We start from the raw sequence: 15,833 nt of genomic DNA on the forward strand, positions 1-15,833 counted from the left end.
TAAGGCATCTGAGAACCTGAACACTGCCAAGCTCACCGAGGACCCAGGGCAGGCTGGCTGACTGGACCAGGATTGGAGAAGCTTCAAATGTTCTACAGCACCGTGGCCTCACGCCCACGGCTGGAAACCCCATGAGGCTTTGTGGGAAATGATCTCACTTGGCTTGACTTGAGGTGCAAACCCTTGCTTGAAGGAAAAGGGAGAGCCTCAGGGATGGACCTGAAGAATGTCAATATCTGCTCCAAGTGTTGTCTGCAGCACCCACGGATTCTCTTGACCTGGCTAGAGGGCTTGCTTACACCCTGCTCCAGCTCTGACCATATATCCCCTTGGCATATTGCTCTACCTTCCTCTCACACAGTTACGGGACAGACTCCTGGCCCACGTGCCATCTCCGGAGGTTACCCCCAGGCCTCCGTAAACATCTATGGCTTCTCTGAAGCAGGAAGAAGGCCTGGCACATCCTGGGCTGTAAGACAGAGAATGTGCCACCCAGCAGTCAGACCCAGCGGAAATGGCAGTAGTGAACCCGAGGTAAGAATGTGGGTAGGCAGTGCTCAACCTAAGTCATCAGCAAGGGCTATGGATTGCTGGTGACTGTCTCATTACAGATGGAGCCCTGGCATCCTCAGAGAAAAGCTACTGCCCAAGGTGGGTACTTGGTGCTGTCTTAGAAGCCTGAAACCGAGCCTCTTTCCTCGGAAGCCACTTTTGCAACAATGCTCTGTCGCCCAGCAGAGACCTGATTAGTGACCTGATGAGTTTTCCATCAAAGATACTGATGAAATCAATGTTTCCCTTGACACCTGTCAGAGAAACCCCAGGTTCTCTGGCCTCAGGCTCACCGGGCTTTCCCATGCCTTTACTCACCAAACTCCACTGCATTACAGTTGGTTAAAAACTCGGGCAAGTAGAAAAATTCAGGCGTCAGCTCCCTGACGTCGCTCATGTTCTCCTTGGAGGCTGACTCCCATGTGCTCTTCACACTGTGGAACATTCTATCAGCCACGTCAAAGCTGCCACCCTGCGGGAGAAAGGGTGACGTGAAGTCACACGTGTGTGTCTCCTTTTATCCATTCAGCCTCTGAGGAAGGAGCTCTGAAGTCAGGAATGAAATAACACCTCCATTTTACAGACCAGAAGACTGACACTCAAGGTGCACTGATTTCCCCAAGGCTATCAAAGCAGTGAATGTCAGGGCTGGGGTCAAGTCCACGGGTAAAGCTGTAAAGGGCATGCTTTGGCTTTGCCCTGCCAGTTCCTAAGGAAATCCCCGGAACTGGCACAAACTTGGCCTACTGTGTGGGGGCCGGACTTGAAGAGGACTCAGTTCCTTCTGGGAAAGAAGGACCTGCTACGTATCTAAGGCATGTCACCCCTGGGCAACCTGGCAGACAAGGACTGAGTGATTCGTTTTCTGAGCCAAAGGTGTTAGTTCACTTGAGCTATAGGTCATTTTCTACACAGGGACAGGAACACTAAGATAACCGGGTCCCCAAGAGGTCTTAGCCATGATGCACAGCCCCCACCCAGGTCACTTTGCTCTGTGTTAAAATTAGGAGACAATGTCCACCATCAAATGGAAATGGAAATAGAAATGAAATGGGGAAAATCTAAATAAATCTGCACCTAACGAGTCACTCATTGAAATGTATTAAGAGCTTTGTGTATTTAATCTGCAGCCTGAGCCCCACATCGCGGGAGATTGATGTCTTCTCTTGGTCCCATTTTTCCTTTTGCAGCTTTTATAAGTGCTGATGGTAATCTCCTGAGAAACAATATGATTTGGTAATAAAAAGATTACCTGTATTAAATAAAAATAATATATACATAGGAAATATTGTTAGTGCTACAAATCTGGTTAAAGATATTACCACAAAGAAAAATGTTATTTTTTTCACAGCTGTCTAATGCATTTTAGCAAAAGTAATATCTTTAAAACTTAAGCCTGTATTATTTATAAAGGAAGCAATAACTGATTTTCCTATTTCCTATATTAATAAATGTATTTGCATACATTTGTTTCAAAATTAATGGGTTTTCTCACTTCTGCAATACAAAAGAAAACACCAAATTCCCTAGAAGAAAAAGTAGAGTTGCTTTGTCGCTCGTATTGTGAGTGTGTGGGTTGACATAAACTCCAGTGGCCGCTGGCAGGCAGCCTCAGAACCTGATTCTCCGGAAAGCAGGGAGAGATGACTCAGAAGAAAGGGCAAGATGGGGAGGCGCTGAGCTGCATGGCTCAGCCTTGCAGAGTGACCAGAGGAGGAAAGACCACCACCACATGGAGTGAGCAACAGCAAAATGTCATCTGGAGACGGGGAGGCAGAAGGTGATGGGCAAGAGCTGAGCTCCTCCCCCTTGTCCATCTGCAGCTATCCTCGCTTGCCATGAGTGATGTGTATCCAAATGGCCAGCAAAAATAGGACATGAAGGTCAATAGCGTAACAACTTCTCAAAGGCAGATGATTTCCGGTGTGCCATTCAATGCTAGAGAAGGCAGTGGAGCCAAGCTAAGGTGACAGAGCTCAGGGACAAAAGGTTTACACGTGTTATCGTGCCCATGGAAAAACACCAGCAACATATTTTGAATATAGTAGGGATCAGAAGATTATCTGAGGTATCTTGCTCATTTATATTAAGAGGTGTTCAGCAGTGTTGAAAGATACCAACTAAAATTGCGAGGGAAGCAAGGACATGAGGGTATTTTCTGAACACTGAGTTAAAATCAGGGAAATGTTGACCCTTACACAAGCACACAGATTATAAAAGACTTACCCTGAAAAATAATGCACACCGCTGAAAGCAATACTCCTTTTGGATATGCCTTAGTTTGCACGGTCCCTGGGGAAATCTTTTAGTCATGGCATTCTTAAACCCCTTTCTAGCATAGGCAAGGAGAGGAGGTCAGGGGGAAGACACTCAATTTTGGCCCAAACTCAGGAGAAACACAGACCTTACATGTGTTCAAGGACATGTGACTACACAGATACTTTTTTCTAGTAACATTTATTTTATTATTTTTAATTATGCACACACACATGTGTAGACACATGTGCACAAATAAATGCTCATGTTCACAGAGGCCAGAAGCCATAGATTCTGCTGGAGCTAGAGTTACAGTCAGTCGTGAACCTCCCAGCATAGGCACTGGGAATCAAACTCAGGTCCCCTGCACAAGCAGTACCCACTCGTAACCATCTTTTGGCCCCTAAATATCCTTATGGAATATACTGAAACCCTTCCAAGAGGGTCTAATGCAAGTCGCCCACTCACATCTAGCTACGGAATTAGATTGGTCCTAGAGGCTTTTTTTCTCAATGGTATAGAAGTATCATGTAAGCAGTGCACTTGCATACTTGTGTCAGCTAATTTCAGTCACCATCTGTCCGTGTGTGTGTCATGCTAGAGGATGCTTTGCTCTGGAATCAAGCTGACTCAGGTAAGAATTCCATTCACTTGTAGGGTGAATATGAGTTTTAAAAATCTCTTTAGTCTCCCATCCCCTATGCCCACATGGGTGCTGGGAATCAAACCCGGGTCCTCCGGAAGAGCAGCCAGTGAGTGCTCTTAACTTCTGAGTCATCTCTCCAGTTCTAGTCCTTTATCTTTTATCCTGTATACTCTAGGGACTAGGGAGGGATCCCAGTCTTAGGATCTAAACTCAGAGTATGTGAGGAAGAAAATCAGGGGCTCTTTTACAGAATAAAGAGAATTGGAGTGGAAATTATTAGAAACAAAAGGTAGAGTGTTTGGGGGGTGCAGGATCTTCCAGTGCCTGGGACAGAAAGAGGAGGGTACCAAAGGCTAAGACACCTACAATGGGGACAGGAAGTAAGAGGGGCAGTGTCGGGGCATTTTCAAGGCAGCCCATAGTACTATAAGGAAAGAGAGGGTAGGTAAGGGAAAACTGGCTGTGTATCCCTTGAGCCTCAGCTAACAATCCATCTCAACACCCTACTCCAAAATATAACGCTATGGGTGACATCTGGAAAGCCCAGACGCTGGTCAATCCTGGTCTCAATTAGGATTGGTCTGACCTAGAGCAGCCACTACTCTCCTTTCCACAGGATGACACCTTTCCCTTAAGCAAGTAACCCCCAAAGCATGCTGACACTCACACTGTTTGCTGTGAGTGAATGTGTAACAAGGAGTCAAGGCAAGCTTCCCATCCTCAACAGTCAGGGGTTGAGAAGGATGGGAAAGCTGCAGCTGGTTACACAGCCACCAGGGAGAAAGTTGAGGGCCCATCAACCACCACAAGTACCATTTCCAGTACTGCTAGCCAAAATCCAGGCCACAGTTTGGGACCTTGAAGACCCCATGTCTTCATGTCCTGGTGATACCTTTAAAGTGTGACTGGAGGTTTTCGGGTCCAGCCCTGTCCCAAGTATGCACAAAGTATTGTGTACCAAGGGCAAGATTTTTGGTTTGGGAGGAAAGACCTACCTGTGAGCTGTGATGATGTCAGGTAGGGTCCACAGAAGTATAGTGACTGACACAGGCTCTCTGACTTTCTCATATTACTGTGACCCTGCTACCTGCCTGAAGCTGGGAGGTAACAGCCCAGGCCGAGTCTACGCCAGGGTTCTCAGTTCCCTGCAGTCAGTGTCTGCCTAGCATAAAGCCCCACCATCTTGCCTCAGGTAGTTTGGAAAACTCTTCCCCACTGCTGGTAACAGCTGACTTCACAGGGGTGGGACTTAATTATCACAGTGCTTTATTTCCATTTCTTATTAAATACAGCAGCTGCCACCACACTGTGTCCTTGCTGGGAACAGGCTGCCTTGCTGGGCACCACCCAGGCTAGATCTCATCTTAGGCCTGAGAATATATGGTGCTTTTGCTAGGACAGAAACAGATGCCAAGGCTAAGATAATACAGCAGGGTGTGGCCTCACAATGGCTCAGCTTTCAGGAGGCTCATAAACCCTGGATCACCATAGACAGGCTCATGAGAATTTTAAAATACTTAGATTGTCATTAAGGTGGGATACCACTTGCTCAGACCACACAACACATACATCTACAGTTGGAACTCCATATTTGAGGGATCCACATTCAAAGATGCCACCATGGATGGTACTTTCATAGATCATGTCTGTCTCAAGTTTAGAGACTTCCTTTTCTTCTCACAGTTCACTGAACCACACAGTATCACAGCTGTTTATAGGACATTTGCCCTGGAGTAGACATTGTAAATTATCTAGAGGCAGTTTAAAGTATATGGGAGGATGTATAGGTTCTATGCAAATATGATGTTCGTTTATATAAGTCACCTGAGTGTCCTCTGATGTCAGTTATCGGGGAGGGGTCCTGGAACCAACCCGTGGATGAGCAATTATTCCATATTTTCTAGACTATAAAAACCTATCTATGTATTGACAAGTTTGAGTAGAAAGGTAAACACATCAATGCTAGAGGAACATCAATACTGAAAACAGCCTAAATGTAGTAGCATTTAACCAGAGGTGTAAAGAGCCTCTTTCAGAGTCAGGACACAGTACACTGAACTCCTGAAACTGGAAATCCTGGTGCTGTCCACACCACTGGACCCTGCACATGTTGAGCTAGCCATAGTGCCCATGGTGTCCCATGCCAGCCTGTCAGCCGCTCAGCAGGCCACAACAGATTGCCACTCAAGCACCATGTGTGATACAAAATGTGCTCCATGCCCTTGCCACACCACTCTGGTACTTCATACCCCTGAACCGTATGTTTTAAAGTAGTTACAGGATAGATACTATGTGACATATACTTTGCCACACTGTGAAAGCTTAAACTTTTTAATGATAAATGTAAAGCATTCTGCACCATTTGGATATACTGTAGGTACTTAATGAGTGTTCCAGACTAGTGCTGTTAGGAAATGGACTTCAGATGCAGCGTCTTACCCTCCATCTTTATCTCATGGATAAGGAAACCAAATCCCAGAGAAATGCAATCATCTATTCAACATCAGATGGCAGAGCCAGGACACAGGACCCTGGGGTCCAAGCCAGAAGCATGTGCGTACACACACACACACACACACACACACACACACACACAAGTGCGCACACGCATGCACACGTGCACCAGCACTCTGAATCACTCACATTAGCTGGCGAATGGCAGAGTCCCTCAGCTCAGAAGGGAGAACATACTGACACTTGAAGCATACTGGCTCCAGCAAATGCAGAAGGCCTCTCTGCAGGCATCCTGCAACCTCCCCACCCTCCACCCACCAAATCATCCCCAGCCAATGTACAAGTCCGATTCTCCCATGGGTGAGACCACAGGGAGGGGCAATCCTTCCTATCACCAAGGGGAGGGTGGGCAAAAGTCTCTTGAGAAGAAACAGGCCTGCCCCTAGGAGGGAGATGAAATGAAACAAAAGATACCAGACCATTTCTTATGAGATCTTGTGAGGCCCAGGAAGGACTCCCTCAGTAGATGTGGCCTTTGTACTCATCCATTTAAGAACTAAAACTGTTGTTTTTGTTCTAGAAAGAGGCAGACAATGGCTCTGACCAGTGATGGTCAACTGGAAAAGTCACTTAAATGTCAGAAGGTAAGACAGATGGGCCCAGGGAAAAAGGGGTTACACAGGAAGCTCACATGATTACTAAATTAAAACTCTGGCCAGAAAACGCTGAGAGTCACATCTGAGATCCCCAGAGGGGTCCCACTAACAATTGCCTCCCAAAAGCATGAAAAAGGTGGCTCTGATCATCTCACTCTGGGTTAGACCATCCCAGACTAGTTTTAACTAGTTATTGGCATACTGGCTAATATAAGCTCATACTAACGTTTCACATCAGAGTAACCATTATCTTGTGGGCTTTGCAGAACCTGTTTAATCTGGCTGGCTCTGCTCTGGGCTGCCTTAAAGTCATTTAGCTCAGAGGAGACCAGCTTGAACAAGTTTGACTCTGCTCAGATCAGATCTGGTTGGTCACAGAGGGAACAAGAACCCATGGTTGAACACTAGAGCTGGGGGCTTTCCTTATGTTTGTTCTTCTGGATGATCCAGGGATCTGTGCTAAACCAACCCTCATTTCCAGAGGTAACATAACACATGGGTTATTTGCTTTGTGGGTATTGGGGGGAGGTGATAAATTTTTTTTTATTTAAATTTGCAACAAGCTTGTTTTACATGTCAATCCCAGTTCCCTCACCTTCCCCCACTCTCCTGTTCCCCTCCCACCCACCCCCACCCCACATCCCATTCCCCTATCTGCTCCCCAGGGAGGGTGAGGCCTTCCACAGGGGATCTTCAAAGTGTGTCACATCACTTGGAGCAGGGCCTAGGCCCTCCCCCACACATGGGTTATTTGTATCTGTTAAGTGGCAGGTTTGTAAATCTCATAGCACAGCCTGTCTCTATCCCACTCCATCTCTTCCCTTGTGGAAAGACCCTTAGCAACAAGTAGAGCTGGGACCTCTGGCTTTAATGCAGCTGGCGGTAGGGCCAAAGGGAAGCTATGAAAGTATCCTGAACATTTGATGATTTCAGCTCCCTGGCTGGGAAGCAGCAGCAGAATCCATCATTATCATCAGTAACAGTGATCATCATTTCTTGTGGATTAATGAGCAACATCTGGATGAGATTCCTGGCATGGGGCACAGCTCTGGGACCATTCATTCTCCAAACTAAACTTACTTAAAATGCTTGTTGCCTGAGAAAGACCCAGGGGAAGCACACTTATTATTTTTGAGTGGATTTCCAGAGATAGGGGGTTATACAAAGTCTAGACAAGCCACATAGTCAGGGAGAGGGGAATCCGTGCCAAGAAAAAAATGATGTGAGGGGTTCACGCCTTACTGGAGAACATGCCTGGCCTGGCCTTTCCATTCTTTCCCAGGAATCAGGAGTACTTTAGTGCCAGCTAAGGGTGGCTCTTGTCTCTCAGGGGTTAATGTTTTCTGCATGACCCAAACTCAGTTTCTGAGACACTAAAACTTCTCTGAGATAAGCCTGAAGTATTAGAGTGAGGCAATGTATGCTCAGTGGGTCCCTGATCGTGATGCCCACAGGGCTTTCTCTCATAGGACCATTGTAAGGCAACAATCACATCAGCCATGAACTCAGTCTTGTAGTACATTCTCTCTGCAGTGGGCTCAAGACAGTTCACTCAGGCTGGGCTATCCAAAGCTTGTCACATTTCAAGCTCTGCCTCCAAACAGGGTCCTTGTATGCAGGATTCCACAGAAGAGTTTCACACAAAAGGGAGACAAAGAGCATCTCAGCACTGTCCCAGTGCTGCACACAGGGGACTCTGATTTTGAAATCCTGCATATCCAGGATCCCAGCACTGGCTCATCTCCAGCTCTTTGGGACTGCCAGATGAAACAACATAGGTGACCCAGATAATTTAAATTTCAGAGAAGAAGCAGATAACGTTCTAGCATGTTCTTGCTTAGGTGGAAGTCACTGCATATCCAGAACCAGACTTGGTTAGGCATCTGCCTTTTCGTCTGTGAAACCTGGCAGCCCTAGGCTGGCAAGGTAATGGCTTGCTAGTTTATGGATAGATGGGATGGCCAGTTTTCTGTTTTTGTTTTTTTTTTTTTTAATTTTTTTTTATTTTTCTATGTTAGCTGGGTTTTTGTTATTGTTATTGTTTATTTGTTTTTATTTCAAATAATCTACTTGTCCCATGGAACCTTTCATTTGTAGTTAGCACAGATCTATGCATTCTGACATTTATTGTCCCTTCTCTTTATTGATCTGTGACTGTGACATTTTTAGTCTCAACAACCTCTACTTACCCTTTCTACCCTATTTGTATTAAAGTTTTACATTCCCACCCCCCACAGGGAATTTTCTTATTTCTCTTTAGGATTTTTTTTTTTAAATACAAACCAGGCAAATGTGCGAGCATCGATGCAAAAAAAAAAAAAAAAAAAAAAAAACCAAAGCCTTCCTACACGTGTAGGAGCCATCGTTTTTCAGATAGGAGATACCCTCCTTATCTAAGCCCGAGACTCGTGAGACTTGTGTGTGTACATGCCCTTGCACTCGGGAAGAAATGACAGCAGCTCACCTGTAAGGAGCAGAAGGCCTGTGTGAAGGGCGGCATCCGGACCAAGTAGGACGCAACAATGATGGCTGAGGAGTAGTGAGTGTAGTAGTGGCACTGGACGGTCATGTCTCCTACAACAAAAGGACGTGTCTGAGGACGGCTGCCTCACCTGAAGGCAGCAGACAGGCCTCTCTGTGCTTGAGAGTAGTATTTAAAAAAATACATTTATCGAAATTCAGGAAGCAAGCAGACATAAGACAAACATTAAAGCACTAACAGATCGGATGGCAAACAAACACAGTAAGAATGGTAAAGGTGATGTACAGATGTACCACATTTGGGGACTGAGTTCTAGAGCCAGTCAAAGGTAGACCCTATCATTTAAAGGTGGTTAAGGTGCTTGAGCTTGGAGTTTCTTTTCTAGGTCCTTTGGAAAGGATCATGTCATACAGAAATACTAGATGAGTACAGCTCCCTCTGTCATCTCCCCTACCCTTAGACATGAAGTTGCCAGATCTCAGCATATATGTTTTCCATCCAGGATGACCATAAACATCACCCAGGGTATGCTGTACCACAGACTTTTTTTTTTAAGATTTCTTTTTATTTTATTTTATTTGCTCATGGGTGTTTTGCTTTCATTTAAGTGGATGATATACAAGAAATGTCTACAGGGGCCGGAAGAGGGCATTGGATCTCTCTGGAACTTGAGTTACAGATAGTTATAAGTAGCCTTGTGGGTGCTGGGAGCTACACGGGGTTCTCTGCAAAAGCAGGAAGTGATCTTAACTGGTGAGCCATCTCTCCAGGCCCCTTAGTTAAACTTCTAAAAGTGATGCCTGGACTTTGGTGTTATTCACAAGTTCTTCCGGGTGATTCTCTGATGCAACCACATTGCTAACCCCTTGACTGAAGAATTCTTTAAGTGCTATCACTGGGAGACCATGTGATCAACTAAGTCATTACCGATATTTTCAAGACATTGGGAAGAACAGCATGGCACACATCCGTGTACACCCATGCATGAACACGCATGCACACATAGTCAGTCAAAATCAAGTATGTACCCACCTTCAATCTTTTCAACTTCTTTAAACCTCTGGGTAAATTTCAACTTCCTTTCCTTGGTCTGAGCCCCCATTGGCTTCGATAGATCCCGGAAAGTCTTGGGATTTGTCAAGTTCAACATCTAGAAGGCAGATGGGAAGCTGAGTTAACTCCCCCAGCCCCCTGATGCCTCAGGAGCCACGCTCTTTAGTTTTATGGCTCCCTTTATTGGTTTATTGTCATTTGGTCTGAACCCCTGTGGTGATTAGCTGGCTACCTGGAGTTTTATGGCCCTGAAGTCAGTGATCCAGGAAGACTTAACAGGGGAGAGATGAGAAGTGAGAGAAGTTGAGCCTATTCCAAGTTGACCAACATCAGAAAACAACCAACAGGTTCTGCAAAGGGACTTTCAAAAGAATTCCCATTGCCTACAAGACTTTTAACTGTTGCCCTTACTAAACAATTTACTGCAATACTTCAGGGGCATGCTTTGAGTCAAACTGATTTCATGGGAAGCCGGAAGTCATCTGTTGGGGGTTGGGGAGAATGAGAGGAACAAGCTCACTTTTCTGAGGCCCACTATCTTTTGGATAGTTGAGACATGTAATGCAGGCCTTGCTCCTGACCTTGAGAATTCACCTCAGTGGGGGATGGCAAAGACTTCAGTGTCTTCAGAGACATGTTCTCTGTGTGTGTGTGGGGGGGGCAGTGGGGACACTAAGTATCCCTGGACTTGTATCTGAGTCACAGGCCCCTTGACTGAGAGACAGTGTTGCCACGGCCTCAAAAGCTGGCAGAAAGCAATCCAGGACAAAAGGGAAGCAGCCCCTCCTCAGTTTCCTGGGAGTGGTCCACAGCTGCCAGGACTCTCACTTTCCCCAAGTTCCCAGATGTTCAGAAGTCTCCCAAGTGTGTGAGTGTGTGTGGAAGCCTGTGTGTGAGCATGTGTCTGTGAATATGAGTGTGTGTGTGTATGTGAGTGTATGTCTGTGAATATGAGTGTGTGTGTTGCTTGTGCAGGGTATAGGCATGCAAGTGTCCAGTTGCCCATGCCCTCGTGTATGAAGGTGAAGGATAGAGGGCAGGTCTTCACTGAACCAGGGGCTCACTGCTCTGGCACTACTGGCTAGCTAACAGATTACTGGAATTCCTGCCTCTAATCCCCCCACCCCCAGCCCAGCTGATACTGGGATTACAGAACACCCAGCCATGCCCTGCTTTGTACATGGGTGCCTGGGGTTCAAACTCAAGACACTCATGCTTGTGTAGAGAGTGCTCTAATACACGGAGATGGAGATTTCTCCCTGGTCCCCCACATTTTTAAAAACAGGAAAGGAATCACAATTTTAAATGGGAGGTATGTGTTAAACACAGAATGTTTATAAAGCAACCACCACTTTGCAAGTATGCTGTGATTCTTGAATTTTGAAGATTCATATTTGTAAGGCCTTGGCCTCAGGTAGGCCAGTAGTATGAGAAAAAGAGAAGGTGTGGATGATGAGAAAATGCTGCTGCATCCACTGAAGTGGGGATGGGAAGCCACAGGACACTGAGACACTGCAGTCTTCCAAACCCTAGCTTTTCACCTAAGCATCTGTAGGCAGAACTGGTCAGGCCCGGTCAGGCTACCCTGACCCATGACTCACACACACATCCCCTGGTAAACATAGCACCAGGGCCCACACCTACTCCAAGACCCAGTTGTCCTTACACACACACACATACACACACACACACACACACACACCACTCAGATCTTGCTGTGAGGGTTTCCTCCTCCTGACCCCTGTATGCTGAGATGCAAGAATGTAGGCCAACAGAGATGAGTGATTTGATCTTGCCATGAGCCTCCCTGGATGGAGCTCAGATTCTAGAGCACACTAGGCAGAATGGGTTACTGTCTTTTCCTCTTCATCTCTCTGCCTCTGGCTCCGTTCCTCTCTCTGCACATACTGATTCTAGGCAGAAATCCCATGAACAGGCTGTGGATAAAGCATCTTCAATGTTGGCCTGCAGCAGCATCTCAGCATATGAGCTACAGTATCCTTCAGAGATGGCAGGAAGCCCTCATGGGTTTATTAATATAGCCACACTTGTATTGGTAATCTCACTGGTGGATCTGGGGCAGGAACCCAGGTAAAGACTGCCATGGCTTCAGGAGAACCTAGCAGCCTTGAGGCCCAGGGAGCTGAACCTCACAGTAAGGTCCTGTGTACTCATGATAGGGATAGGAAGCCCCAGGACCCCTGGGGCTTGCCCTGGAGAATGCCTTACCTCCGAGGTGTAGTCAGCGAGGACCCAGGGAAACACGGGATACTGCATGTAGTCATTGTAGGTCCTCCCAGCCAGGGTGTTGAGGTACATGAGGTATTCAAAATTGCTGAGCTCTCTTTTCTATCAAACAGAACACATCAGATGCCCTTCTGAGGCCATGGGGATCAAAACCTCAGCCCCTGACAGGAAACCTAGACTTCAGGACAAGAACGAGCAGGTGGCAGTCAGCTATTGGTCCACATATGTGGGAGCCGGCACCAGTGTGTGCTAGCATGCACTGATCTGAGTGTGAATGGGAGCAAGCAAATTTAGGAAGCTATGCTAGCCAAAGAAGTAGACCCGCAATCCAAAGCAAAGGGGACGGCATTCTCCAATCTTAACTGTCAATCAGGACTCTCAAATGCTGGTTGAATGTCAGCGCAGATGCTGGGGGTGAACCTATTGCTGACCCTTTCAGCGTTAGGAATGAACTGAAAGATGGTAGTTACAGAGAAAGGAGCCCTCACTACTCTCCCTCCGGTGCTCTGGGAAAGACTTCCTCCCTGTCTGTCTGAATTAGGATAACACTCAAGGGCTCTCTGGCTTAAACTGAACGTGCACAAATGGAGACACGTGCTACATGGTTACACGTGGAAAGATCTGCAGGACTGACCTCTTTGGGTTCTTCACTTAGAGCCCCAGACCAGTGACTCATTTGTGCTGGAGTCAAGTGTGTCTTCCTAAGAAGTGACATGTGTGACACCCCCTCTGCCCAGAATGTGTATTGGTGTGCACATGTCAAGGAGGGGAGGATGTACACACAGAGAAGCTCCCATACACCCTCTGGTTCCTGCTCCAGTGCTCAGAGACGGATCTTCCATCCCTGAGATCTTGTTAGAGAAAGATCTGGGATTTAGCAAATTTAAAACACAAAATTCCTTCCTGAGTATGTGGCATGCCTCCTCTTGCCAGCTCTGGCTCCTTTCTGCTTACATCCTGCAGGGGGGCCCCTCACCACCACCACCGGTGAACGGACTGTACCTGCCACTTCTGCAGCATGGTCCTATCGAAGCCCGGGTGTCTCCTGTGGCACAGAAAACATAGCTTAATTAACAATTTCTAAGTGTGCTGGTGCAGAGAGCATGTTACCATATGTATGTCCTCATGCTTGTTTGTATATTTGGGGTTTAATTGATCATTCATGGACTCAGGTCACATGTACAAGTTCCCCCACCTCACGTGTTCAACGACCAGCTCATATTACCCTGAGTTTGTGTCACAGTCTCAGAACTTTGCCACACATAGGTAAGGGACATTTTCAGTTTTGTTACACATTATCAAATACTTCTCTTAAAAGGCTACCCCATCTTAGACTTCTGCAATGAAGACATATGAAGTGAAGCAAGGAGATGCCAGTGGTTGGCCTAGCTCCAAGAATGCATTGAAAAGTCCATCAAAACATAGTGTTGGGAAAGGTGTGGAGATGGAGCCTTGACCCCTGCCATTCAGCAAGGACTTGTAAAGCTCAATTCTTCTGCCTCATAGCTGTCCCTTAGTCCCTTTGCTACCTCTTATCCTCCATGCCATCTCCATGAGTATTCCATTCCACCCCCAAGATCAGGTCTCTGCTCAGCCCAAAGACGTCACATCTCCTCAGACTGCCCATCCTCTGGTGGACAGATCATGAATGCCAACCCCACACATGCCTCCTGCCATACTACACCTTCCAGTCACCCCACACCTCAGCTGGAACAGGCCTGGACTCCAACAAGTTCCCGGTCAGAGACAGCACCTCCTCATCCTCCCATTAGAATCCCACCACTGAGTGCCCAGCCCTCTGCATTCAGTTTTTGCCTTGATAGATTTTCTACGAGGGTGCGGCTCCCAGGCTGGCATTCACCTCTTCTATGTGGTCCATTTTCTCCAGGAAAACTAGCAACACTGGGGCAAAGAGTTCTCAGGTTACTGACCTACCCCAGAGCCTCATGTGAATCCTCCTTTGGATGCCAGGTTCTGTCTCTGACCCTGCCCTCCTCCTCCCTCCCTCCACCTGCCTTTGCCTCCTTCTATAAGAGCAGCTTTCCTGGGAGCTACAAAAGAGAGTAGAGCTAGGCTACAACAGTGAGGGGTGTGCCACTTGGAACCCTCAGAAATAGCCCTGCATGTTCTGAGTCTTCCAGAGCCATAAGCATTGTGGATCTGGCGTGCTGAAGCCTTCTAAGTTTACTTTTTATTTTTAGTGGGAAAGAAGAGTGAGAAGTTGGGATACAATATGGCCTTCCAGAGAGCAGGAAATGGAGGAGCCTCTGCTATCCTTTCAGAAAACATTCTAGAACTCTGCCTGTGCTCATTTGTGAGGTTGCTCTCAAGTAGAATGATGTTGGAGAGAGGGAGGGTCTTTCCTATTCCACCCCCCCAGATCATCGGCTATGAACTCCAAGGAAGATCCATCATTTCTGCTACCATCAGAGAACGCCATTACCAATGGTGACAAGACCTCCAACCAAAAGTGAGTTCTGCTTTGAAACGTGTTATTTCTCAGTCATATATTGAAAAAGTAAGTTTATTGCTTTAAATAGTTCACAGGACTGTTATCCATACCTGGTGATTAATAAAGATCATTTTATTTTTTTTTTTTTTACTGATAAACTGAACTGTCCAACATAATAAAGTGTGTTTGAGAGCAAACAAGATGTCATAGGTGGCTCTTGACTTTCTAAAGCCCTCCTGAGTTTTGGGAGAGGCAGTTATAGGAAAAGATGTGGCTTTGGACATGAGAAAAACGGGACTCATTCACTCTACACTATTTGACTAAGAAGCCCAGCAGGGACACCTGTGACATGAATAAATAAAAGGACCCAGAGACTGATATTGGGGCTCAAACTTCAAGCTCAAGGTCAGAAAGGCAAAGCAGCTGGCCACTAATCCTTACCTCTACCTCAGGCTGAAAGGGCTAACCCACAAGCTCTCCTCAGCCTGGCTGGAGGCTGAATGTTCCTATCTTCAGTGTGGCTGGAGAACTAATGCTTCTCTGAGACCTTGCTCCTGTCTTATATACTTCCCTAATGTTGGGATTAAAGGTGTGAGCTATAATTCTCTTTTAGACTGATTCACTCTTGTATAGGCCTGGGTGGCCTTGGACTCACAGAAATTCATCTACTTCTTAATCCTGAGTCCTAGGATTAAATATGTGCACCACCACCTCCTAGCTTCTGGCTGCTGGGATTAAAGGTGTCTATTACAAATGCCTGATCTCTATAGCTTGAAGCTGACTTTGCATTTCTGACTCCTCAGGCAAGCTTTAATAAATCATAAATAATATATCACCACAGACACCAGACCTATCTGAACCTTTCTTACCTTATACTTCTAACATACTAGTCTCACCTACACAGGAGTATGGAGAGCAAGTGTGAGATCAGTGTGGATAAGGCTGGAGCAGGTGTGGGCACAGGCTCTCTCACGGGTGTGATGCTAATAGATATTGGCATTGGCCAAACACAGAGGGTTGACTGTTTTCTACTCC

General features: G+C 46.4%; 1 protein-coding gene across 1 annotated transcript in view; it reads right to left on the reverse strand.

The window, feature by feature from the left end:
• Positions 1–15,833, reverse strand: part of Wdfy4 (WDFY family member 4) — a 232,615-nt gene that overhangs the window by 17,487 nt on the left and 199,295 nt on the right. The window contains 5 exon segments of the mRNA XM_051202497.1: positions 871–1,024; positions 9,029–9,138; positions 10,079–10,196; positions 12,329–12,448; positions 13,349–13,391. Coding sequence (XP_051058454.1) covers positions 871–1,024; positions 9,029–9,138; positions 10,079–10,196; positions 12,329–12,448; positions 13,349–13,391 — 545 coding nt within the window.

The sequence above is a fragment of the Phodopus roborovskii genome, unplaced genomic scaffold, assembly GCF_943737965.1.
Source record: "Phodopus roborovskii unplaced genomic scaffold, PHOROB, whole genome shotgun sequence".
Lineage (NCBI taxonomy): Eukaryota > Metazoa > Chordata > Mammalia > Rodentia > Cricetidae > Phodopus > Phodopus roborovskii.